The 26,542-nt window shown below is 33.0% G+C and overlaps 3 protein-coding genes and 1 non-coding gene across 5 annotated transcripts; 1 reads left to right on the top strand and 3 right to left on the bottom strand.

The window, feature by feature from the left end:
* On the bottom strand, positions 1–1,614 carry LOC121224292 (probable disease resistance protein At4g19060). The gene is made up of 2 exons (XM_041107291.1): positions 1,477–1,614; positions 1–1,367 (listed from the first exon to the last, which is right to left on the bottom strand). Exon 2 carries the CDS (start codon positions 1,352–1,354, stop codon positions 173–175), a length of 1,182 nt encoding a protein of 393 aa, XP_040963225.1. The 5' UTR covers positions 1,355–1,367; positions 1,477–1,614; the 3' UTR covers positions 1–172.
* Positions 1,615–12,262: 10,648 nt separating this feature from the next.
* LOC107946656 (protein SENSITIVE TO UV 2) lies at positions 12,263–18,096 on the top strand. 2 transcript variants are annotated; one of them, XM_041107289.1, is made up of 11 exons: positions 12,263–12,763; positions 12,984–13,022; positions 13,163–13,370; positions 13,473–13,786; positions 14,347–14,415; positions 15,170–15,252; positions 15,665–15,997; positions 16,082–16,188; positions 16,678–16,832; positions 17,099–17,295; positions 17,550–18,096. In XM_041107289.1, the coding sequence occupies exons 1-11, from the start codon at positions 12,407–12,409 to the stop codon at positions 17,803–17,805; spliced, it is 2,118 nt and encodes a 705-aa protein (XP_040963223.1). In that variant the 5' UTR covers positions 12,263–12,406; the 3' UTR covers positions 17,806–18,096. The 2 variants fall into 2 exon arrangements, with proteins under 2 accessions (XP_040963223.1, XP_040963224.1); XM_041107290.1 differs by lacking the exon at positions 17,099–17,295 and having other exon boundaries at positions 12,299–12,763.
* A 47-nt stretch (positions 18,097–18,143) lies between these two features.
* LOC107946655 (disease resistance protein RPM1) lies at positions 18,144–21,432 on the bottom strand. Its single transcript, XM_041107288.1, has one exon. The coding sequence runs from the start codon at positions 21,017–21,019 to the stop codon at positions 18,215–18,217; it is 2,805 nt and encodes a 934-aa protein (XP_040963222.1). The 5' UTR covers positions 21,020–21,432; the 3' UTR covers positions 18,144–18,214.
* A 3,899-nt stretch (positions 21,433–25,331) lies between these two features.
* Positions 25,332–25,438, bottom strand: LOC121224801 (small nucleolar RNA R71). Its single transcript, XR_005922545.1, has one exon. It is a non-coding gene; the product is annotated as a small nucleolar RNA R71 (small nucleolar RNA).
* Positions 25,439–26,542: the final 1,104 nt, after the last annotated feature.

Here is a 26,542-nt window from a genome sequence, read left to right as displayed (position 1 = left end):
AACATAAACATATGCTCACAAAGAAAGTAATAAAAGAAAATACAAGCAAATTGTAAAAACACGCATAGATTTTGTGGTTACTTGATTTAATCACTAGTAGTAAAAACCAAACCATTTAGAAGAGAAAAAGGGCAGTCCTATCCAGTTAAAAAGCAAAGACATTTAAACGAGGTTATGCCTCCTCGGTGCTTCTAGTTTGATCAGGTGCTCCTGATTTTGATCCTGTATTGTCCTGTGGAGTCGTGTCTTTTGGATCAACCCCTGAACCATTGGATGGTTGATATGGGGCATGATTTTTTTCTCGGATCTTGTCTTGCCGTTGCTTCAATTCACCCATAATTCGGACTACTAAAGGAAGACCTCCACATTTCTTCTTCAGTTCCTGGTTTGGTTTGCTTGGAAGAATTTCATTTGTTAGAGCATCTGGATGGTCACTGTCACCAAAAGCTGAGGACCGGTATATATACCAGCAGTCGTTGGGGTCGGAAAGGAGCTGGAGTCGGTGCAAGTTTCGTTCTCCAACTATCTCCTTTATTGCTTCCTCATTTCTACCATTCAGAATGACTGCTCCCCCATACCCCTTGGGGAATCCATGGCCGGATTTTAGGAAAGATATTAGCTTATCACAGTACTCGCCTTCCTTCTTTACATCAGATATTGGCTTTTCATAGTACTCGTCTTCCTCCTTTACATTATCAAGCACGATCAGAAACTTCTTACCTTCCAATTTTAGGTGAAGAGCATAGAGCAAACCTGGAAGTTTGTTTTCGTTGGCGATGGAGTTTTTGATTTCGTCGAGTTCAACTCCCAGATGTCCCAGCATATTTTCAACAACCTTTTCCATGGAGCCGGACATGGTTATCAGAAGCCTTGGGAAATAGTTCTGCTTCACTTGTTCTTCCTCCAGAATTAAGCGACAAAGTGTGGTTTTTCCAACACCAACCATCCCAACAACCCCCAGTAGCTTCAACTCGTCTTGTTGGCTCTTTTCATTGAGAAGCAGCATTTTTAATGTCATCTCGTCATAATCGAAACCATGAACCTTGCCCAGTTCCACCGGCTGGTAAATCTTGTTTAAGAATAGTGGTATGTCTTCTTCTTTGAGGTTGAAAGAATCTGAATGCAAATCTTCTTCGGACACCCCTTCTCCGGCCCCATCTGCAGCAGAATAGTCCATAGAACCTGAAGGATTATTAGAACGATCAAAGAACCAACACTTTTCCCTGGAAAGTACATTATATCGTGGAGGTCCCTTATCATCTTCAGGAAGTTCATCCAGAAACTCGTCGTACAAAGCCTTCTTTTCCCTGGAGCCGTCTGTGCTTGCATTTTGGTTACTACTCTGCTGACTCATGATGGATTGCTTGCTGCATGCCCAGAAATCAGATTATCGTAAGAGAGGATACATTCAGATTAATTATTTCAAGTTAAAATCATTAACACACATATACTTATTATGTGAAAACAGAAGTTTACCTGGAAAACAAAAATTCAACGATGTTTTATTGGAAAACAAAGAATGCAACAAGTACTCCCATAAAAATCAACGTATAAAATCTTTAACTTATGAAGCTAGTAAAGAATAACTTTAGAATGCAGCAGAACATAATAGGAAACTACTAATCATGAAGCTTTGGATATATATACAAGAGAAAAGTGAAAGCAAAACAAATAATAAACCCATAACCAATGGAATCTAAATGCTTTAACTATTTATTTATTCAAATAATTTTTTTGAGAATATTTAAATAAATATTTTAAATCTTAAAATAATATTAACATATATAAATGATTTATCAATACACTCTAAATCATCATCTTTTTTTTTTCTTTTTTTTCTTTTTCTATTATTCAAACACGTATACATAACTTATCTCTACAAATTAATTAAGAAAAAAATATAAATATTAATTTTTTTAACAAATAAATCTTAAACTTTTGAACCAAGTAAAGAATTACTAGATATAACAGAAAATCGAATAAAGTGAATGCCAGACACAAAATAACGAGTTCTTTTCTTTCTTTCGTTTTTATCTTTTTTTAAATGTGCTAAAAAATTGTTACTTGTTAAATTATTTGATGGAATTAAAAAAAATTGATTCAGGACTAAAAATAACACATTTTGAAAATTAGAAATAATTAAATTATAGTAAAGGGGCAAATTTTGTCAATATGCATTTTAGAGGGACGTTTAATAAAATTTGACCAAATAATGAAAATAAATACTTGGTATAATTTGTGGTTTTAGTCCTTCTATTATGCTCAAATTTGAGATTTAGTTCCTATATTTTAATTTGATTTCTCGACTTTTATAATATCATTAATTAATCCAAAGTGATAACATCTTTAACTATTCTTGTTAAATAATGACATGGATTTTCCTTTAAAATACCCCTTCCAATTGATCATGCTAACATTATTAACTTTTATTTATTTACTTATCCATCGAGTTGTACTAGGTGTTTTCTACGAAAAATCTACCATAGAATTTTAATTGAAGCATTTAGGGATAAATCCTAAAAATTTATAGTTTAATGTGCAATTATATACATGAAATTTTGATTCGGTTCAATTCTTGTAAATTATTAACACAATTATTGATATAATATCATTTTATGTTTATATATTGCGTACATAAATAATTATATTTATCCCATATAAAAATAAATTGATGTATTTATTTCTTTAAATGTGTATGATTAAATCAAAATAAAGTTTCAAGTATACATTCGAACCACAATCAGAGTTTCTCATGTATAATTGCGCCAAATTAAAGTTCATGTATAAATTTGAGATTTATCCAAGCATCTAATGGTGTTAACTATTAGAATTAAGTAATGTAATTATAAAAGTATAGGACCAATTTATGTCAAATTAAAATATATAAACTAAATCTCAAATTTAATTATAATAAAGGGACTAAAATCATAATTTGACCAAATAAAAAGGTATAAAGATATATATTTAATTTCACAAATATTCAACTCTTAAAATTTAATATTAAATAAATATCCTAAATATATAAATTTTAAAAACAATCATAAATATTGTAATAACCCATTTTGCCCGGGCCCAAACTGAGTCCATTACAATGGCCCAATATGGCCCCAAACCCTAATGAACTCTAGCCCAAAACTAAAAAAATTTCAGCAAAAAACCCCTAGCCCTAAGCCTCCAGCGCCGCATGCGCTCCACCTACGCCACTCGCCAATCGTCGGCCTCATGCGTCTGCCGCACGTCACCTCCACGCTTCTCTGACACCACCTGCAAGAAGCCAACAAGCAGAAGCAGACAAATAAAGAAAAAACAACAGAAAAGAAAACAAAAACGAATCTTGTATTTTGGCTATAAAGGCCTTAATTTGATGCTGGTAATCTTCTTCTTCCCTTTTACGAACAGTAAGAAATAAAAAGCAAAAATTAAGGTGATTTCCTGGTTTTTTTTATTTCAATCTTTCCTTTTTCTTTATTTTCATTGTTGTTTTTTTTAAACGAATATAAAAAAGAAAACAGAAAACGAAAGTTTCAAAGATGATTTTTTAGAGTCTTCTCCAATTTTTTTTTTATTTTTTTCTCTATTTATTCTGTTTTGTTTCTTTTTTAACACAAAAATAAACGAAGAAAAAGGGGTTTACCTTTGGAATCACCGAAAAACGACGAACTTTGGGCGTCCTACTACCGTGCACGGCGGCGGCGGCAGTGGTGCTCCGGTGACTGGGTCCTCGCCAGATTCCGAGGGCAGAGAGTGTTGAGAGAATCTGAGAGACTCTCTCTCTGTTTTTTGTTGAAAAATGAAAGTGAAATGTTTTTTTTTTTTTCTGTTTTTTGCTATTTATATGGGGTCCAACACGACGACGTTTTGGGCTTAAGCATCAATAGCCAAAACGACGCCGTTTTGCCTTAAGACCCGAAGACCCGACCCGCATTCATGGGATCCGCGTGTTTTCTGATGTGAGGGGATATTTTCGAAATAGGCCCCTCCTTTGCGGCGTATTCAATACGATCCTTTTTTTATTTTTATTTTTTGCTTTTGGCCACAGAGTTTGCTTTCGATTCAATTTGGTCCTTCGCCCATGCGCAGATGCTGCCCCCTAAATCGGCGCCGTTTAAAGTATGGGGAATATTTCCGTTTTGGTCCTTAGTCTTCGCGCACCTTTGATTTTGGTCCTATTTGTTTATTTTATTACGGTTTTTACTTTAAATTTTATTTTTGTCCCGATTTAATCCCTAACATGTCTAATTTTAACCCTTTAGTTTTTTTCCCTTTATATATTATCATTTTTAACAGTTTTATATTTTTATTTATTTTAACTTTTATATATTATTTATATTAAACTGTTTTATATTATTTTAGATATGATGTATTTTGAATTATTTCATATATTATTTATTATGAATGGCTATATATGTTATTTTATCTTAAATGGTCTTATAAATTATTTATATTAGATTTTTCATATATTATTCTTTTAAATTGTTTTATGTATTTTTTATTTTTAAATTGCTTTAAATTATTTATTTCAAACTGTTTTATATTTATTTACGCCAATTTTTTTTGTTTATTTTGAAACCCTTTTTTATATAGGATTTATTTTAAACTTTTTTTTTATTTTATGTACTTTAAATTGTTCTTGTATATTATTTTATATTGTTTGTCCTTGATTATTAATTTGTATTAAAAATGATGTACATTGTGTGATTATTGCCATCATGTGAACTATAACTAGCTTGTTCGTATTTCCATATTATTGTCATTAATTAACGTATCATTTTATTTATAAATTGTTATTTCATGTTCTATTATCATCCCATTTCATTTTATCACTTCAAAAGTTACACTCGATTTGTATATATCCACAATAAACCTTCCTATTTTATCACAAATAAAACAAATGCACATCATTTAAGTATTGTATTCGCTATCGTTCAAAAAGAAAGTTTTGAAATAAGGCAATATTTTGCGTTTAGAAATTTGAGAAAACGTGCCCTAACGTGCTGGGTTTCGATTTCTCGTTTGATCAAATAGCCAAATATCCTCTTAAAATTTCAAGGTATGGGTTTTGGAACCATAAGGTGATCTTGGTTTTGAGGGTTTAAAATATTGTATCCTAACGTGCTGGATGTGATATTTTTTCAGAACAAGAGAATCCTAAATTCCAACCCATGTTTTTCGAGTTCTTTTAAGTATCGTATTTTTAAAACTCTTCAAAGTTTTCAATCCTCGACACTAAGACACTAATTAATCAACCAGGTACCAATTTTTGGTCGTTACGAGGGTGTTAATCTTTCCTCGTATGTAACTAACTCCCGAACCTGTTTTTCTGAATTTCGCAGACCAAAAGTATTGTTTTAATAAATCCAAACTATTTATTAAAAACAATCGTTTTACGAGGTGACCCGATCACACCTCATCAAAAAAGATTGGTGGCAACTCCCATGTTCGTTTTTGTTTTCAAAATCCAAGTCGACCCCGTTTTATCAAAAAAATTGTGTCAACAAGTATATTACACTTTCATTTGTTTTATTAGATAATCGTGTTGGTCAGATATTTTTGAGCTAAATTATAGAGTAAATATTTGAATATTAAAATATACTTCAAGTCTTTGTACAGTTTTTATATTTCAAATTTAGTTTTCGTACTTTTATTAATCTTTCTATTTTTCAAATTTAAAAATTCAGGCTCAAGTGGTAACACCATTAAATTCTTTTGTTAAATTTGTTGGTGTTATATTTTACAATTAAAAGAATACTCACTTAGTAGCCATATAACAAAAATGACTTTGTAATAATTTTAACAGTATTTACAACTTTTAAAAGTTACATAAGCATTTTAATCAAAATAAAGTATTTGGACTAATAAATGACATTGTAAAAGTTCGAGGTACAGAATTTAATCAAAAAGTTGAAGTATAAAGATTCAATCTTAAACTTGGGTGTAGCACCGAGATTAAAATTGAAATTTGGCCGTTGTTGTATAATATTGATTTTGATGATAGCATGGGGACCAAAATTAAAATTTTACCTTTTTACCATTTTAATGTAAAAAGAAAAGGAGGAGAAAAAGGTGACCTGCGTGTTTTATACAGGTATATTAACATAGGACCAAAACTGAAATATTACCATTTTTCTTATAAAATACAGAAAATGAGTTAATTATTAATTATTTTTTGTTCAAATTATAGAGTAAATATTTGAATATTAAAATATACTTTAAATCTCTATATTTTTTTTATATTTGAAATTTAGTCTTTGTAGTTTTATTTTTAGGAATTTAGTCCCTTTATTTTTCAAATTTAAAAATGTAGATATATTTGTTAACACCATTAAATTCTTCTATTAAATTCACTGGTGGTGGGACATTTTGAAATTAAAAAAAAAAAGAAACTCACTTAGTAGCCATGTAATAAAAAATAGCATTGCAATGGACTTGAATATAACAAATAATTTTAATAATGTAATAGCTCTTAAAAGCTACATCAATGTTTCAATCAAAACAAAGTATTTGAGCTAATTAATGACATTGTAAAAAAATTGAGGTACCAACTTATGTCAAAAAATTGAAGTACAAAGATTGAATCTTAAATTTGAGTGAGATTGAATCTTAAATTTGTGTGTAGCATAGGGGTCAACATTGAAATTTGATCATTTTTATATAATATAAATTTGAATGTAGCATACGGACTAAAATTGGAAATTTACCATTTTCTTATATAAATGCAAAAAAAAAAATTGAGAGTTTGATTATTTGTTTGTGCCAAATTATAAAATAAAAATTTGAATGTTAAAATATGCTCTAAATCCTTATACACTTTGTACATTAGAAATTTAGTCTCCATATTTTTAGTTTTTGGAATTTAGTTCACTACCTTTTGAATTTAAAAATTTAAGTGTAGTCGTTATCACTTACCCCAGTTAAAATTCTTCTATTAATTTTTTTGGTGTGGAATTTTGGAATTTTTTTTAAATATTCACTTGATAGTCGTATAATAATAAAAATACGATTGAAAATACTTGTTATAATTTTTTTCTAAAAAAAAAATCTCATTTATAATCATCACGATAAAATAATTTTCTTCTATTGGAATAGTCTTCTTGAGAAAAATTGATATTAGTATTTTGATTGAAATAATTAACAATATTAACTATTCAAACTAACTAATGACATTATAAAAGTAGATGAAGTAAATTATTTTAAAAATTAAAATATATATATTAAATCTCAAGCTTCAGCATAATAGAGGCTAAAATAAAATTTGACAATTGTCTTATAATATCAAAAAAAGCTACTCAAATCTAGAAGAATGGGAAGTCATGTGTTAATATTTAAGGCTCTTAGGATAATCAAATTATATATAACCACGTAATGTTTTAATCGAAGAGTTAACGATATTAACTATTTGTACTAATTAAAAATATTATAAAAGTATAGAGAATAAATTATGTTAAAAATTAAAGTATATAGATTAAATCTCAAAAGTAGACATATCAAAGAGACCAAAATTGATATTTAACCATTTAGTATTTGTATTTTTAGAAATTTAGTCTCTCTATTTTTAAAATTTATAAATTCAGATCCAATTACTAACACCATTAAATTCGTTGGTGTAGCATTTTGAAATTTTAAAAAATACTCACTTAGTAGCCATGTAACAAAAAAAAGAAAGCATTGCAATGGACTTAAATTTAACAAATAATTTAATAATATTAATATTTCTTAAAAGTTACATCAACATTTTAATCAAAACAAAGTATTTGAGCTAATCAATGGCATTGTAAAAAATTGAGGTACTAAATTATGTCAAAAAGTTAAAGTATAAAGATTGAATCTAAAATTTTAGTGTAGCATATAGATTAAAATTGAAATTTTACCATTTTTCTACAAAATGCAAAAAAGAAGAAGAAGAAGAAGAAGAAGAAGAAGAGACTATTCCACGTGTATAGACTTTCCTTTTATATATAGAAATTTAGTGTCTCTATTTTTCAAATTTAAAATTTAAAATTTAATTGTTAACACCATTAAATTATTCTATTAAATTTGCTGGTGTAGCATTTTGAAATTAAAAAAAAAACTCACTTAGTAGTTATGTAACAAAAAAAAGTATTACAATTGACTTGAATTTAACAAATAATTTTTTATGAATAATTTAATAAATAATTTTAATACTATTAATAACTCTTAAAAATTATATTATCATTTAAATTAAAACAAAGTATTTGAGCGAATCAATGACATTGTAAAAAAATGAGGTATCAAATTTTATTAAAAAATTGAAGTATAAAGATTGAATTTTAAATTTGAGTGTATCGCAGGGATCAAAATTAAAATTTAACTATTATTATATAATCTAAAATTTGAGTTTAGCATAAGGACTGAAATTGAAATTTTATCATTTGTCTAAAAAAAAAAAAGAAGATTACTCATGAGGCCTCCCTTTTATATAATTAATTGACATAGATTTGTTTTATTTTTCAAACTTGAGTTTCTCTTATAAACTATTTGTGATTATCCGAAACATAGTATATTTTAAAAAATAAGAAATATATTAAGGTATTCTTACGCGGCGCTTTCTTTTGAATTAAACTTTTGGTAGAGATTAATTAATTTTTGTTATGAAATAAATAATAATAATAAAAGTAAAAAGAACATGAGATAGATGAGCAAAAGAGAATATATCCTTAATTTATTATTATATTTTCACTTCTAGTAGTTTTTATTATGTTACTTATCACATCAATGGTTACGTATTTACTTTTTTTAATTCTTGCGTTCAAAGCGGGAAATGCAACAGATCTAGTAGGACGGACTTTTAAACGTCCTTGTAACAACTCAATTTTTAGTAGTATTAAAAAATGCAGTTTCAGAACTTTGTTTTTGTAAATTGAGTTCACAAATATTAAATATTAATATTTACAAGTTATTATATAAAATATATTGAAGTTTGGTCGAGAAATTTTGTCAATTAAATAATTAATTAAGGCTCAGGGACTAAATTGTAAAAGTTTAATCACTATAAATTTTTAATTGACAAAAAAGACTTGAGGATTTAAATTACAATTAACCAAAAGTCTAAAATAGTAATTAAACCATTTGTAATCAAGTTTTAGTGGAAGATGATGATATGTTTATTAAGATTTTTAATGATTAATTTAGTTAAATTAAACATGATTATTAAGATTATTAAGTTTTAATTATGCTATAAATAATCAAATAAGTGAGAAGAAAGAAAGAATTGTCATCTTCCTCATCTCTTCTACCATATATAACCTAGGAAGAAAATGAAGAAAATCATTTTGAAGCCAAACCATTCAGCCATTGATTTAGCTTGATTTAGCTAGCTCATGTGCCAATTTGTAAATCTGTTAAAGTTTTAGAAATTTGTCATTGTTGATTCTTGAAGAATTAGGCTTGAAATTTATAGGTTTTAAGCTTACAATATATATATATATATATATATATATATAAAGAGACTAGATTGCATAGTTCTTTTAGCTTGTTTGTTAACTTTGTTATGTTAGGGACCAAATTGAATAAACGTAAAATTTTTCATGAAAATATGTTAGAAATAGAAAGTATAAGGTCCCTGATGAAAATAAATGAAATTGGATTTTAATCCGAAGCTAGGAATTGGAAGTTAAGACTATCCCGAGTTTAAGGACTAAATTGAATAAAATGTAAAAATTTAAAGATATTGAAAAATGAAGTTTGTATAGGTTCATACATATCATAGCATAGTATGAAGATATTTGGTATTGATTGATGATATAAAATGATTGTTTAGATCAAGAATTAAATGAAATAGAGCTAATCTAGGAAAAGCTAAAATTGTAGATTAACCCCTGAAGTATCCACTTTACATATTTTGAACAAGTTCATATGGAACTTACCACCCTATTTTATTTTATGTATGAATTATGTTTGAATTTATTTGTAAGTTAGAATTAAGTAGAATTTAGTGATTTTGGAACATATGGCTTAAAATGGACTGAATTGAAAAAGTCATGTGAATATTGGTTATTATGAAATAGTACAGGGTGCAAATATGAATGTTGATTGATTACAAGACTCGTAAATGAAATATGTAATCATGTATAGAGATTGGTAATGACATATATACGAAAATGATGTCCGTACGAACTTAGTAAAATGTTAGGATACCTATGGCATGCCATTAGGGTTATATGTGTGTTTGATTAGGGATTTTACATGTTATTAAGAAATCTAGCATTTGTTGCAGTTTTTCGAGTTATACGTATCGTAGGTTTAGCTCGAATAGGTAACCTTGATATAATGTCAGCTTGTTTGAACAACTTATTCTTGTGTATCCAAGTCTATTTTACCATAGTTCCATCGGGTGATAATCAGTTGAATGGAAATGGAAACTTAAATGTGAATTGGAAATGAGTTGGTATATGTTGATATTTGACGTGTAATAGTTATGAGATTTGCATTAATGTAGTGATAATATTTATGACATGAAAACACTACTAACAAATTTGTTTGGAAGTGTTGATATGTGAATAACTATACCATTGTGTACCAAGGGTAACCATGTTATATGCCACAATGAATAGTTTAGTTATGATTAAATAATCAAGGTATGTTTAGTGTTTCCTTTTGAACTTACTAGCATTCTTAATGCTTACTGTAGTTATTTTTTTTCTTCCCTATAGATTATCACCTTGCGGAACTTGTCGAGCTAGATCAACAGAGGAGTTCACACTATTACAAGATGGTAGATATACGTTTGTTTTGAGTGTAGACTTTGTGGTATGTTCATAAAAATTATGGTTGTGTAAATGGTCAATTTGGAGTTAATGTCTTTGTCAAAATGTGATGATGGTTGGATTTGTGTAAAAGGTTTAGTATGTGATCAAAATGATGCATGTTTTGATCTTGTATGATGTTTGTATGCATAATGATTTTAATTAGTAAGTTTTGGCATGATAAAGGTTAAAAGGATGATAATTTGAATGGTTAGGTTGCTAAATGACTTGTAAAATGGTAAAAACGATGGTCATGCTTGAAACATATGTTAAGTGTATGGTTGTTTTGGTTCTTTTCAAGGTCATATGGATACTTGATACTCAAAATGAGTAGATATGCATATGTTGATGTAAGGTAAGCAAAATTTTAACGGTTAGATAAATAAATGATGAAATTGAATTTGAAGGAATGACATGGATTGTATATTTTGTTAAATGGTTAATTTCAAATTGTTACAAGTTCATTATGATATGTTTTGTTAGGTTTGGTATGGACAAATGAATGTTTGTGACAAAATGCTTTGGTTGAAGATATGTAAATAGGTACCAATATATGCTAAGTAGCCAAAAATAGGGGCAACGTCATGGCGAGGGATCCTTGACGTCGCAACCTCGTTCGACAGTGAGTAGCGTCACGATGTGGATATGCACGTTGGTTCGAGACTTTTAAAAACTTTACGTTTTGCTCTTAGTTCATACTCGAGGCAAAGGAGCTTTCGTAAGCTTGTGTGAGATCCGTAACTGATTTTGTGACATGTTGTGAATGTATTTAATGCTCAATTATATGTTTAAATGGTCGAAAAGTGTATGATTGCTTTTAGTTGCTTTGACAATGATTGTAGCATCCTGTGACTTCGACCTAACAATCGGGTTAGACAATGAATGTTACAGTCCCAATATATTCTTTATTTAGAAAGATTCAATATTACAAAAATTTATGTTTGAGTTGATAATCAATATAATTCAAACAATGAAGACAATTTAAAGCAATCCAAACACAAATTACCGCATGTACTAAAATAAAAAACAACATGATACTAATATGTTTCTACCAAAACTCAATCCTTTAAAATGTTAAATAAGAAAAAAAATATTATTATACCACAATTTTTTTGTTCAAATACCATACATTTTTAGACAATCATTTAAAAATAATAGACTACAAAAGTTCATAGTAAACCTTCTAAACCTATCAATATTTAAAAATATAATTTAACAATTCAATTAGATTTAAAACAATTAAAATAAAAAAGTCAAAGCATAACAATATTCATAACAATTAAATAATATAAAACTCAACTTCTAATGTAAATTAGAGTCCTAATGTATATCAAAAGTATTTTAATTTTAATAGACATTCACTCAATAATATAATATTTATAACAATTTTGAATAAAAATATATATTTAATTTTTTTTGTTGATTTTAAAAATTAATAATTTTGTACTTAATTAATTGCAAAAACAAATTAAAAGAGAGAGAAAAGAAAAAGCTGAAATGGACACAAGTCTGGATCACCAGTTCAACAGTTGGCCCAACTTGAAAACTTCAAAAAAAAAAAGAAACCTCTGATGAAAACTCACAAGCACTGTCATTCGTTCTCACCCAAGCAGTGCACAGAGCAAGGAACGAAAAAGTAAATTATGAGCGAAGAAAATTTGGAAGAATGGGGTGCCACTTTCTTGGAGGAACTTATCCAATTTGAAGAACTCGCACTTTCTCGTTCTCAGGTTAACCAAAACAATCCTACTTCTTCTTCTTCCTATTTACCGTCTCTGCCATCACAGCCACCACCATCCTCACATCCTCAACCCATACATATTACGCCGCCCCCATCCATCAGTTACTCGCCTCCGAGAGAGCTTTCCCAGAGACCCACTGATTTGGGCGGCGCCTCTAATTCGAGTGGTGTTATTGCTAAATGCGCCGCGCCTACGACTCCAGCGCGGCGCGGTGGCAGTTCTTCCAAAGGCAAGGATCTCGAAATCGAGCTCCTAAAGGTTAGTGTTTCAGGCTCCTTTACTCTGAGCTCTTGTTACTGTATTTACTTTTATGAAGAAAAAATAAGAAGTCAGTTATCAGAGAATCTTAAAATGTTTCGGTGAAATTGATGGTTTTACAGATTTTGACTTGGGTATTTGGAAGAAAAGTAAAAAGCGTCATGGAAATATTTCCTATATAAGAGAATTTTTATTGAAATATTGTGAATTTTTAATGCAGAAGGAGTTGGGACGTGTTTCAAAGCAGCTTGCGGACCTGGTATGTTATTTTGTTTTGAATGACTATAATATGAATTTGCATGCCAAATAACCCCCCACCACCCCCCCCCCAAAAAAAAAAAATCTGAAAGCTATTGTTGCAAGACTGCTGAAATTAAGTATTGGTTTCTATCTATTTAGGAACATGAGTGTTCGGAACTTAAGAAGGAAAGAAACAAGGAGGATCAGCTTAAATTTCCCAATTCAAACAATGAGGCGAAAGTGGCTAATGCGAATGACATCAGCCTCAATGACAGAGAACATGGAATCCCTGTTGCAGCTCATCATGGGGTTGTACTAGAGTTTCCAAATAGAAAATCGTTTAATGATCAGATTGGCCAACGTACAGGTGAGAAGTTAATTGGAGACATAGTTGAATTTGTTTCTTCTGCCTCCCTAATTTAGTTCTTAACATATATTTTTTCATGCCTCTGTTCCTTGTCTTTTGTAGTCAAGTCAAGCTGTCAGGCAAGTGGAATTCAGACAAATTTCAGTGCTTGTCTTGATCTTTCTGAGAAGTTGGAGGGCATCTGGGGTTTGCCAAGTGAACAAAAGTTTGGAAGAAATTTGATATCCAAGTTGTTTGCAGTTTGTTCGGCAGATATTGATGTCCTGTTTGGGTTCATTAAAATGAGCTCACCTTCCAAAACAGTGGAACCACCGGCGGTTAAGAGCTCAGATGATATGTCTCTACAGACCTCCATCCATCCTTTTCTTAGTCCTGAAGCTGCAAAAATATCTCGTTTCTACTCTGCTCTAACAAAGGTCCTACTTAATCCTATTGTTTCTTATGGTTGTTTAAACATGATAGGGCTAGTACCTTGTTCTATCATCTTTAGCGCAAAAGAAGTATAGAGACATAAGCAATTAAAAACAGGATTTCTCATGAGAGATATTAGCTTTATCATGATAAGTTAACTCCTGACTATCCTTGCCTCTTTTCCCTATTTCTGCAACCAAAAAGGAAGTTACACCATGATAAGGTGGATCCTAGTTCATTAAACTTCTGCATTGTGAGGTCTGGGCACTGGGGAGGGGCCAAACATAAACAGACAGCCTTATTTTTTATTAGAAGACGGGCTATTGCTGCAGCTTGAAAGTATGTGACCTCCAGTTCTAAATGGCAACCACCTTACTTTTGTGCCAAGGCTCATTCTGAAATTCTGATCTGAAGAATGAACTATTTAACTTAATAGAGATTAGATCTATAGTAAAATAGGCATGGGATCATGACCTCATTTTGACATATTGATCTATATTTGGAGCTAATGGTGTTTTTAAGAGTTAATGGTTTCTGTACTGATTGATTTATTTCCATGTTGCAGACCAGTAGTGGAATGTTGCAGCTGCAGGCTCTATTTGAATCTTTGTTTGATCTCTGTACTGTTGAAAATGTGAGTGGCAAATTTCTTATTTGGATTTGGTATGAGTATGGCTTAAGGACTCTTTAATTTCAGTTGTTGAAGCAATGCTCTGTTAACTTTTTTCACTTAAGATATAATTAAATTGTGCATTGTTAAATATATACTAAATTGACATGAAGTATTTATGTCAAAAAGTTGGAAAATGAAAAGACATTTTAATAATTTCAACACCCATTTATTAGATGACAGTTATGAGGGTTTTTTGGACCTTAGACCTAGCCTCTGGTAATAGACCTGACCCTCTAATCAAGAGCCAATGGTTGGAGCTTATGAGGAATAAATGCTGTTTCCCGTTTCAAGTATTAGATTTTTTTTTAGATGAGTGCTTTTTATTTACTTAGCTGCTTAGGTAACATGAGAACCCAATATGGCCATTGGCTTTATTAGTTTACTAGTGAGGTCTGATACAGTGGCAGGAGAGATTGGATGACTCTATACACCATTCAACATTTTTGAAATTGCTGAAAGAAATTCTACACATTACTAACATTATAGACCAATATCAAACTACTTAAAAATTGGTATGCCCTCCCTCAACCCCCTCGCTGCCCTATATTCACCGAGCCTGAAAAGAAAAAGAAGAGAAGTTAATTGATCATGCCTTGTAAAAGTGTCTTAAGATATTTGTTACTTTTTTGTGTGTGTAAATATGTGCTTTTTGTTTGAATTATTAAGTTTGAATTATTTTATTGGCAATTCCTGAGGATCATCCTTTTTGATACAGGTGGTTATTGTCTATAGATCACTGCGTATACTACATGTCTTGTTGAGCCATCTTTTAACTTTTGAAAGAAAATCCAGAGGAAGGTATGGCTAGCACTTGTATGTTGTTTCTTATTTTCATTTTGACATGAGGTTTTTATGTGCTTTTGTTGAACCTTTGGCTGGTAGAATCCATCTCTTTCAATATGTCAGAAAATTGGGTTGGATTTATGCAGTTCTTCCCTTTTTTTTTATTATCTAATTTTCCTTTTATTATGAATGGAAACAAGAAATTTTGGTGTTCAAGATGTTTATCCTATGCCTTCCCTCAAATAACAACTTGTAGTATTGTCTATGAAACTGTGATTTGTACTTTTCCATTTATCTATTGTATGCTTTTCAATTTTTCATTTTGCTGGAAATGCTCTATGCTTTGGTAAGGTAAGACTTTCTAAGTCTTTATACATATTGCGTGCTTATGAACTTTGATTTGATTTTTCCAGTGCACTCTACTCAGGGAAAACTTCTTGGCTGAGCATCTTCACTCTGGTAGCAGCATTGATGATATATTTGGATATGAAACTCGAGATTGGGTACGCATTGGAATGGATGGGACTTACACTAGTTGGATGCCAACTGGAGTAACACCTTCTGAAGCAAAATATATCTGCGGGAAAGGACGTTGGGATACTAGCTCTGCATCATTGTTTTCCCATGTAAACTGGATTTTTCTCTTTGAATTCATGCATCTAATTGTGATGAATGGTAGTGAAGAATGTGTAAGATTGGAAGCAGTCTCAATTATGAATGTCATTCTAATGAGAAGTGATGCTTACACAGAGAGAGAAAGGTAAGTTTGTATGGTACTCCTTTTGCAAATTTCTCGGATGATATGCTACTTTTTATTTTCTAAAAGTTATTTTTCTTGAGCTAGGTTTGGCCTCAGTGAAGTGTTTGAAAGTATTTCACAACTACTGAAAATGGAAGCTGGATTGCTTGTACAGAAGGAGGCTGTGCACTCTCTTTACCTGCTTTTAAATTGTACTGTTCTTTCTGCTTCTTGTTTCCTCTTTCTTTCAATGCAAAGGAAACAATGTGCTTGAAATTTATTCTTCTACTCAGTAGTTAGTTGATCTATCATACATGTTTTATTCTGCTTTAAAATCACATGTTGCTTGAGGGATGGCAACAAATTAAATACTAAAGTCAGCATATTACAAATATCAAGACAGACTATTAGGCATTTTCAATTAGAATATTCTCTGTGAACAATTTTTTGGTACAAGAGGGGAACACCTAAGCATGAACCTAAGAACTCCATCTCAATCTCCTTCCTGTGATCATTTGAACTTTTCTATCCCTGGACTGTACGTGTTCTTTGCTGATCTTCAGGTTTTAAGGCCAGGGATAGAACAATGTCTTTAGACTCCCCCCGGGGAATACAGTGTTATTTTTCAATAAAAGCTGAACCAAACTAAATTTTATCTCTGTGCCTGTTCCCAGTGGCTTATGGTTCTTTGTTGGATGAAGGTCCTAAATTGGTGGTCACATTCTGCTCTGCTTGTACAACGGAGGCTAGTGCTGATGCTGCTAATGGTGCAGAAAACACAGCTGCTACTGAAAGATTCACTATGATTCTTGAGGGTTTGGCTGACTGTATAGCTTGCTCTGGGAACAGTTTACAAGTAGGTTACGTCAAAGAAATTTCATTCTTGATTTATTTCATGAGTTAATGCATGATTGGTACTGAAAAAAAGTTGTAAAGATTATCCTAGGTTCTCCACTAGTAGGTTACATTAAAGAATTTCATTCTTGATTTATTTCATGAGTTAATGCATTATTGGTACTGAAAAATAGATGTAAAGATTATCCAAGGTTTCCCTAGAAGACTGCTGCTCTTTTTTTTTTTTTAAGTAATGGAATATGATTGCTGAAGCTAATAACTTTTCAGGCCTTGGAACTACGCAAAAGTGCAATCACCTTGCTTGCTTTTGTGGCCTCATCTGGAAAATCTGGTTTTGAAATACTAGTGAATAACAAGCTATCTAGAGAAGCAAATTTTCTAACACTAATTATGCAACTATTGGCATCTGAGATAAACTTGGAAGCCTCAGTCAATACAGACTCTGATGAAACCTTCAGGACAAGGTAAGCTATGGCTCTGTACGTGTGTATGCCTGTTTGTTTCATTGTTCTGTGATGCTTGGGTTAGCATGAAATTGTCTGCATTCAATGATCTGTCTGCATGATTATTCCCCAACTGTGAGTCACATTATTTGCTCTTTGCCCTCAATGCTTGCAATCCTTTTTCAATCATACCGAAAACATTGCTGACAATCTTTGATGTTCTACTTTATTTGTCTTAAACATTGACTGCTCATGTAATATTTCCATTTCTGCAGGACATTATTGATACGGGAAGTGCTGATATTACTCAATAGACTCGTGTCAAACCCGATACACTCTGCCACTGTATTGCGATTGTTAACCAACAGCAGGGATATGGTCAGTTTAACAGTTGCTATTGCAAACAGATTGTCCCGGAAAGAACAGATTCAAAGGCTGTCTGAAAGCATAACCAAGCAGATGAGAGAATCTGAAATTGTTGACTTGGGACGAATGTTCAAGAGAAGGGTTTCTACTTATCTTGGAGAGTGACTTGCTGTGAGTGAAACATATCACATTTACATTTTCTGATGCATAGCTTCTCCTGATTACGGCTTTTTCTTGGAGAAAGAAACCGAGATTCTGGTGCAGGGTGGAAAGCAAGGCGACGGTAAAGATGTCGAATCTAAATGATCTTATCTGGGAAATTTTGGCTATATATTTTGTAGTTAAAGCCAAAGCAATTTTGAAACACAGCTGATTCCTAACTCTACGCAATCTGCTTATACTACGTTGTGGTCATCGTCAATTTTTTCAATCTTGAAATAGAGTGTCATTGCATTATACGTACTTAGCCAAAACAATAAACAAACAAACTTGATTACCATATGTCTAAAAATGTCAGCAAAGGAAGATTATACCCATCAAATTCAGATTAATAAACAGGAATATTTGAGTAGTATCATTTAAAACGACTTTGAAGCGATTCAGTGCTAATGGACCTCCCATTCTCGGCTGAACCCTCTAGAGAATAGACCTCCCATTCTCCATTCCTCCAGTAAGTATAATAAACTTCTGGAATGTTTGCATCAGGACCAAGGGTCATAATCAATTCCTCGGGCATATCGAAAAACTCGAGTACTTTTAACTTGGTCAGATGTTGAATCCCTAATGGCACCCTCTCCAGCAATTTACAACGTTGGATGCTCAGCTTTTCAAGACAAGGCATTGCTCCATCTTCTACTTGTATGCATCTCAGCCCTTCAAATTTGTCTATACCCAGAAGTTTAAGCTCCTTGAAACCGCCAGCCTTAAAATGTAAAGTGTCTCCTTCCACAGCTTGCAGCAATTCAAGATGTACAAGGTTGGGCAAGTTTTGAAGAGATTCAAGTGCATCATTTGGCAGCCTACTCCATTTTAGATATATCACTGCCAGGCTTTCGAGACAAGGTATCCACTCTGGTAACTTCTCTAATCGCCCATACAGGTATAACCTTTGAAGTAGTTGAGGAGGAGAAGAAAGACATTGCAGATCAATGACCTCTTCCTTAACCGATGAAACAATTGACAATGCATGAAGGTTGATCAGCTTTTCGATGGACGAGCACAAAATCTTTCCATCTTCTTTTCTCATGTTTGTAATGCCTAGTCTTCGAAGTTGCACCAGTTTTCCCAGCTCCATGATAAGTGCGTTATCATGGTTTACATCCATAAAACAAAGCTTTTGAAGGGATTGTAGAGCTCCTATACCTGACAAGGCCTGAAAACCGTATTTGGAGTGAAAACGTGAATACGAGGTGAACTCATAATGGTATACCAGAAGATGATGAAGTTTTCGGAGCTTTAGGATCTCAACTGGCAATTCCGAAACTTGGGAGTGTTTAAGGTCCAATGTCTCCAAGTCCTGAAGCTTCTTTATAGAGCTCGGAATTGTCGTGATTTTGGTATCTCTCAAGCTAAGATACCTTAACAGTCTCAAGTTGCTAATTTCCTCTGGAAAATTCTCTATAGGCGCAGCTCGCAAATCCAACACCTTAAGCAGCCTGCAACTATTAGGAATCAATGTATCTGTTGGTGAAGAGGAGAGCGGATCACCCGTATCAAACACAAAAAAAGACCGTAGATGAGAAGCATTCATATTCCGTTGTGCATTTGCCAATGCGTTATGTATTGCGAGGCGCCGAACCTTTTCAGGCCATGTTGCATTTTGTTCTTTAGCAACTGCAACGAAGTTCTGGTCCCTAGCATTTGAAATGATGATTTCTCGCAGAAGGTCATGAATGCGGCATGCTTTGACCCTTCCATCGTTCGTCATCCCGGCTATCTGGATCATGCTTCTATTGAGGAGTTCATTAAGGTAGTCCTCTGCAACTTCTTCTTGTGTCTTTCCTTCTTTGGCTTCGACAAACCCTTCAGCAATCCACAGTCGAATCAGTCTCATATTCTCAATCAGATGGTTCCCAGGGAAGAGGCTTAAATACAAGAAACAAGATTTCAAGTGGTATGGCAAATCATTGAAGCTCAGCAAAAGCACTTCTTTGAAGTTGATGAGCCTGCTGTTGTCCTCAATTTCAGCACCAAGGCTACGATAAACCGTCTCCCATTCCGCAACTGTACGCCTTTTCGTAGCCAAAACACCACTAATGGCCACAATTGCAAGGGGCAGCCCCTCACACTTGTCCAAAATACGTCTAGAATGTCTCTCCAATTCAGCAGGACATGAGTTCTTTTGGAAACATTTCTTACAGAAAAGAGTCCATGACTCGTCCGGAGACAAGGGCTCTAAGTTGAATATCTTATCTTCAGATTCTATGCACGACGTCGAAGCTACCTCAGAGTTACGCGTTGTAAGCAACACACAGCTACCACGGCCATTGTTAGCTAATGCGTGATCGAGCATTTCCCATTCATTCATATGCCAAACATCATCTAAAACAATCAAGTACCTCCTTTGCTGAAGGAAACCCTTGATTATCATTTTCAGGAGAAACGAATCCATGTCATCGACACCTTGAGGAACTGGCTTCCTGATCGAATCAAACAGTTGCCGTACCATGTTTCTTAGGAGCTCCTCTATCTTGAGAGGATGAGAAATGGTGATCCAAACATGTACGGCGAAATGTTTCTTCACTTTGGTGTTGTCATAAACTTGCTTGGCCAAGGTGGTTTTTCCGGAGCCACCCATTCCGACCACAGAAACCACCTTGCGGCCGGAGTTTCCCTCGACCAACCATTGCACGAGCTGCTCTTTGGAGTTGTCAATACCAACTAAGTCAACGCTATCGAGAAGGAGGGCATCCCCTCTTCTGTCTATCCATGGATTCACTGTGGCAATGGAGCTTGGACCTTGCTCACTAGTCCCATTGTTGTCAAAGTTCGGACGCCTGGCAGATACGTTGCTGATTCTGGATTTGATGCCGTTTATCTTGGAAGCAATCCGATGTTGGGCTTTCAAGTTTTTCGTAAAGCAGCAAACTTGCTGTAGAAAAGCATCAAGCCCATGCCTATGGTCATTGACAACGTCAAGCTTGTATTCATCCAGGGTATCTTCAGCGTCGTAAGCAATCTCTCTCACTTGCTGAACCCATACCTTGAGTTCTTGGTTACTCTCCCCCACCGAGTCAGCCACTCTCAGGACAGCTTTCAAGCTCTGCAACTCGTCCTTGATGTACTGTAAATCTTCAGGGATCCCTTGTAAAAGCTCCACCTCATTTTGCAGAAAAGTTGTGAGCTTTTCAAGAAGAAATGATACTGCAATTTCAGCCATCCTTAATTTTCTAATACAATAGTTTTACGAGTTCAAAGTTTATAGTAGTTTGGGCATATACGCGTTTCTTTTTTGCATTCAAAAGCTATATCATCTTTTGTGTCGACTTTTCCACTGATGGAAAAAAAATCGTGATACTTATTCAAACAAATTGGCATATGCTTCCGATTCCAGACGCCATAGCCACTTTCATGGCAAACACTTCAGAAATAGTTACGCAGTAACCCAAATCTGTAATTTCTGCGCAATTCAACACGGATAGGTAGACTTGGTAAAATGGAACACATAGGTTCGGCGACTAGCACAACCAGCTGAAACATCGATATCCATAGACCCAATCCTTGATGCTTGTTCACTCCTAGGCCAATGGGACAGCTACATCCTTTAAATCGACCCAAAGCTCCAATCTGGTTATAACTCTGCTTATGGGAGGATACTAAAATTTTCCTTCTTTGATTATCTTGTGTATTTTTTGTAAAATATTTTCTTGAATTATTATTTTATTCACTGTGATTCAAAATTATGGTAAGATCGGTTTGATTTTTTTTAAACCAATAGGAGTATCCTGTTTTTCTATTTTCCGAATCAAAATCGAACTAATATACCTAAGAAATTTTAATAATAATAATATTAGAAAAAAGGTAAAAGTATAATAAAAGCTATATTTAGAAATTAGAATTTTGTTTAGTTTTAATGATTTTATTTATTGGGTTTATATGTTAAAAAAATTTATAATTTTTATTCTAATTTTAAAAGGTTTTTATTTTTATTTTTCAATGTTCAAAAAATAAACTAAAATCGAATTGAATAGATGTGATGTGTATGTGATTAAATAACATCAACTAACCAAAATCGAACCGAACTATAAAAAAACTCGAACCAAATTAAATTATCGATTCAATTCAATTAATTGATTTCATCGGTTTTTTTTATCAGCCCTATTCAAAATGTGGATTATATACCGATACATATCCCTATGATTTATATTAAAAAAATTAATGAATTTAAAAAAAAATCATATTCGGAATACGATTAGTAAGCTTGTGGACGTGGCTTTGGTCGGAATGATCGAAGTGCATGTATAAGATTTATTAGCAGCTTTGCTTAGCTTGGCGTACAAGAATATAGTTAGTAAAACCTCCTTAGCCACACAATTATACAAATAGAAAAAGTCAAATACTATTGTCTGAGTCTCACAGTCGAGTCGTTAAAGAGTGCAGCGACAGTTTTCCACAATACTAAACTGTTTCTCATCTCTTTTGCAGATTTCGCAGAATCTTCCATTTTTTTTTCGTACAACAAAGATTTTCAATAATTTTAATTAAATACCTATCTGCAAAATCTGTAATTTATTTAACCAATGATTTATAAATAAATAAATAAATAAAATAGGGTGGAAAATCATAGAATAAAAAGGTGATGTACCGATTCTACATAATTTGGTGCAGCCCCACATACAAGAATCAGTTTTCGTCATAGGAATTGTCAAATATGATTTTTTTAGCATTTGGAGCATCAGCAGCAATTTCCTTGAAGTGAATAAAACATAAAAGTAATGCTTGGTAAACTTGACTTGAACCCCAGGTGTTGTGTCATGCGTGTGTGTTTTTTCTGCTTGGACCATAGCAACACCATAAACAATCACATATCCCACTGCTGTTGTCAACATTCATTCAGTTCCAGAATAAAGATTAGAGCAATGATGTTCATTAATTAATTTGCAAGAGCATACCATCAAACGACAGCTTCCTTTATTGAATAATGAGAGTGCCTCGTTACGTTCATATTGTGCTTTGAAACATCATTCCAACCGGCATATAATTGGGGCCAATTAAGATGAGAAATCAATTTGAAAGAAGAACCAGTGAATAATTCCAAACAGTAATGACTAGAAAGGAGCAGGCACTTACCACAAAAGATACCTCCTTAAGCTGACACACTTCATTATTCATCATATCCTTCAAACGACCAGGTCTTCTAATGACTATATCCTGAGTTTAACTGATTCACCAACCTCACGAGCTCCAAGAAAATTTGAACCAAATCCAGGAAAGGATGTCATATGCTAAAAAGACATCTAAATAGAAGAAACTATGTAAGTACAGCCCACACAAAGTTTCTACATATACTATAAACAAATTGCTAATGCAAGAGCAAGTCAAACGAATGCATACATATTCAGCCAACTCTCTTGTAGGGAAGGGGAAAGTACAAAGCAAAGTGGATTCTTCTCCTTCGATGATTTACCATTTCGTTTGGTCAATAGGTCATGTCTGATCACAAAGACCAATGCCCCAACACAACACAAATAAATTTAGATTCAGCATAAGACAACGATTATGTAAGAATTAAAGGACTAGTTAAGTACAAAAATGTAAATACCTGAGCCAGTTTTTGCAATTCAAATAAAATCACGAACTTCCAATAGAAAGGGTGATAAATCATAAAAATAACATATTTTAATCTCATTTTTAATGCGTTTTTATGATTAATTATGTAAATTAGTGAATTTGATGCTCCTAATCCTTTAAATTCATGTTTCTATACTTAAGAGAGCATTTGGGAGCAAAAGGAGCGAAAAACGAGCTAAAATCAGACAAATAGAGTTGTTTCCAGGATCCACACGGCATGGGCATTTCCACATAGGTTGGCCACACGCCCGTGTGAGCCACGCGGGCTGGCCACACGCCCATATTCCAGCCCGTGTCGACATCGCACCCTACTTCCCAAATACTCAGAAAAACCCAATTTTTAGGCTTTCTGAGCATTCTAAAGTCTATAAATACCAATTAAAAAAATACCTAAGGGGGCACTCAGAGAAGATCGAAGAAAAGACTTGAAGAACGCCATCGGAATCAACTCGGAAGCGGATCTCCTTCAAGATTGAAGATCTCCATTTAATTTCCTTCGAAGTTTTATTGAGTTTCTTTATGTCTTGTTGTTATCCTAACTTTAAGATGTTTCTGTTCAGAATTATGAACTAAATTCCCTAGATACCTAGAGAGGATGAAACCTATGATGAATCTTATTATTTAATTTCTGTTTTTATGCGATAAATACTTGAGTCTTGTTCTCTGTTTTAATATTTTTAGGATGTTAATTCATGTTAATGTGCTTATTTCAGTGGAGCAAAAGTCTCTGTTTAAGAGTAGATCTAACATAATTGAGTGGAGTTGCATGCAATCCTAGAAACAGGACAACATAAATCTATCGGATTAGAGTCAAATCTAATATGGGAATCCATAGATCGAGTTAATGCGACGATAGGGGTTTTAATTAGAAAGAGATTTCAATTAATCAACCTAGAGTTAGTTGTTCTTACTCTCGAAAGAGATATTGGTATAATTTAGGGATTTCTACGGATCAAGACACAAGTGAATAAATAGTTTTATTTAGATTCATAATAATAGGTGAAGTCTAGGTGGATTCTTTCCTGGGTATTGTCTAGCTCATTGGTTATCTTCGATTATTTTCCTATTTCATTATTTGTTGCGTTCTTAGTTAGATTAGTTTAATAATTCTAGATTAAAAACAATCACTCCAATTTGTCGACTAAATAATAGAAAAACGGTAATTACTAATATTTTTAATCCTCGTGGATATGATATTCCCTACTCACCATAACTATACTATTGTTCGATAGGTGTGCTTACCTTAGTCATATTTATAGTTAGTTTAGTGACCATCAAGTTTTTGGCGCCGTTACCAGGGACTAAAATATTAGGAGCACTCGATTTTTATTAATTTAACCATTTTTTATTTTTGTTATATTTTTATTTTTAGTTTAATTTTTGAAAGTACAGCTCGCAGAAATCGTAGAGAAGTAAGGAATAGTTGATAGAGTGTAGTAGACGAACAAGATGACGTTATTATTATTGAGGGGATGGGTGGTAATCAGAATAATCAGCTACCTACCGCAGTTGCTGCAAATCCAGATCCTATTCCTCGTACTATGTACGATTATGCCAAGCCCACTCTAACTAGGGTTGAATCGAGTATTGTGAGACCCACAATTACTGCGAATAATTTCGAACTAAAGCTGAACACTATTCAGAAGGTACAACAATTTGTTTAGTTTGATGGTTTGCAAGACGAAGATCCAAATCTCATTTGGCTAATTTTCTGGAAGTCTGTCATACTTTCAAGATAAATGGTGTTTCTGACGACGCCATTCGCCTACGGTTATTCCCTTTCTCGTTGAGGAATAAAGCTGAATAGTGGTTAAATTTTTTTACCACAAGGTTCTATCACTACATGGGATCAAATGACCGAGAAATTCCTACTGAAGTATTTCCCATCGGCTAAGACAACCAAGTTGAGGAATAATATATTTTCCTTCGTTCAAATCAACTTAGAAACCATATATGATGCATGAGAGAGGTATAAGGATTTATTGAGAAGGTTCCCTCACCATGTGTTACCTTTATGACTATAGGTTCAAACCTTCTACAACGGTTTGAATCCCTCAACTAGACAGTTGATCGATGCAGCAGTCAGTGGTACATTAAATAATAAAACACCCGAAACAGCTTATGAGGTTATAGAAGAGATTTCACTGAATAATTATCAGTGGCAAGTCATGAGGATGAAGCCGAATAGAGCAGCCAGTGTTTTCAATCTAGATGCGATCACCATGTTATCGAATCAGGTAGAACAATTAAATAAGAAAATTGATTATTTTATGTTTCTACGCAGGTACATCCGATGATGCAATGCGATACAAATAGAGGTGGAATGAACAATCCCGAATGTTTACCCTTCGCTCCTAGTACAGAGAACGAACAAATCAATTATATGGGTAATAATTCTATGCCTCAAAATAACCTTTATATAGTAATTATTATAATGCAGGTTGAAGGAACCATCCCAATTTCTTTTGGGATGGTCAAGGAAATCAAAGAGCACAACCCCCTCCAGGCTTCTAACAATAACCTTACTAACAAGAGAAGAAGCCGAACCTTGAGGAGATGTTGACGAAGTTTATCTCAGTGTCAGAAACCCGCTTTCAAAATACTGAAACAATACTTAAAAATCAACAAGCGTCAATCCAAGGGCTTGAAAACCAAATAGGTCAGCTTGCTAAGCTAATCTCAGAAAGACCACAAGGTAGCTTGCCTAGCAATACCGAAACTAACCCAAGAGAGCAACTTCATGCAATTACTGTTCGAGATAAAGAAGGGTTAGTTGAATCTGAATCTGAACCGAGGTAAGAAAGTGTGGTAAGTAATGGTAAGGTTGAGGTAAGCCAAAATGAGCAAAAACCAGTTGGTAAGGAATATAAACCTTGACTGTCATATCCTAATGCGATGAATAGAGACCACACGAATGAACAATTTGGTAAATTTCTTAAACTTTTGAAAAAAATACATATTAACGTACCGTTTATTGAAGCTCTTTCGCAGATGCCCAATTCCGTTAAATTTTTAAAGAAGCTTTTGGTGAAAAAGAGGAAGTTAGATGTTTCGTCGCATGTGGAGCTAAATGCAGTTTGCTCAGCCATTTTGCAAAACAAACTACCTAACA

The sequence above is a fragment of the Gossypium hirsutum genome, chromosome D12, assembly GCF_007990345.1.
Source record: "Gossypium hirsutum isolate 1008001.06 chromosome D12, Gossypium_hirsutum_v2.1, whole genome shotgun sequence".
NCBI lineage: Eukaryota > Viridiplantae > Streptophyta > Magnoliopsida > Malvales > Malvaceae > Gossypium > Gossypium hirsutum.
This window is presented reverse-complemented; position numbering and strand designations above follow the sequence as displayed.

Coding starts and splice junctions, on each gene's coding strand:
- LOC121224292 (XM_041107291.1), bottom strand. CDS start 1,354: ATGAGTCAGCAGAGTAGTAACCAAAATGCAAGCACAGACGGCTCCAGG.
- LOC107946656 (XM_041107289.1), top strand. CDS start 12,407: ATGAGCGAAGAAAATTTGGAAGAATGGGGTGCCACTTTCTTGGAGGAA. Junction 13,023..13,162: donor CAAAGCAGCTTGCGGACCTG/GTATGTTATTTT, acceptor CTATCTATTTAG/GAACATGAGTGTTCGGAACT. Junction 14,416..15,169: donor ATCTCTGTACTGTTGAAAAT/GTGAGTGGCAAA, acceptor TTTTTGATACAG/GTGGTTATTGTCTATAGATC.
- LOC107946655 (XM_041107288.1), bottom strand. CDS start 21,019: ATGGCTGAAATTGCAGTATCATTTCTTCTTGAAAAGCTCACAACTTTT.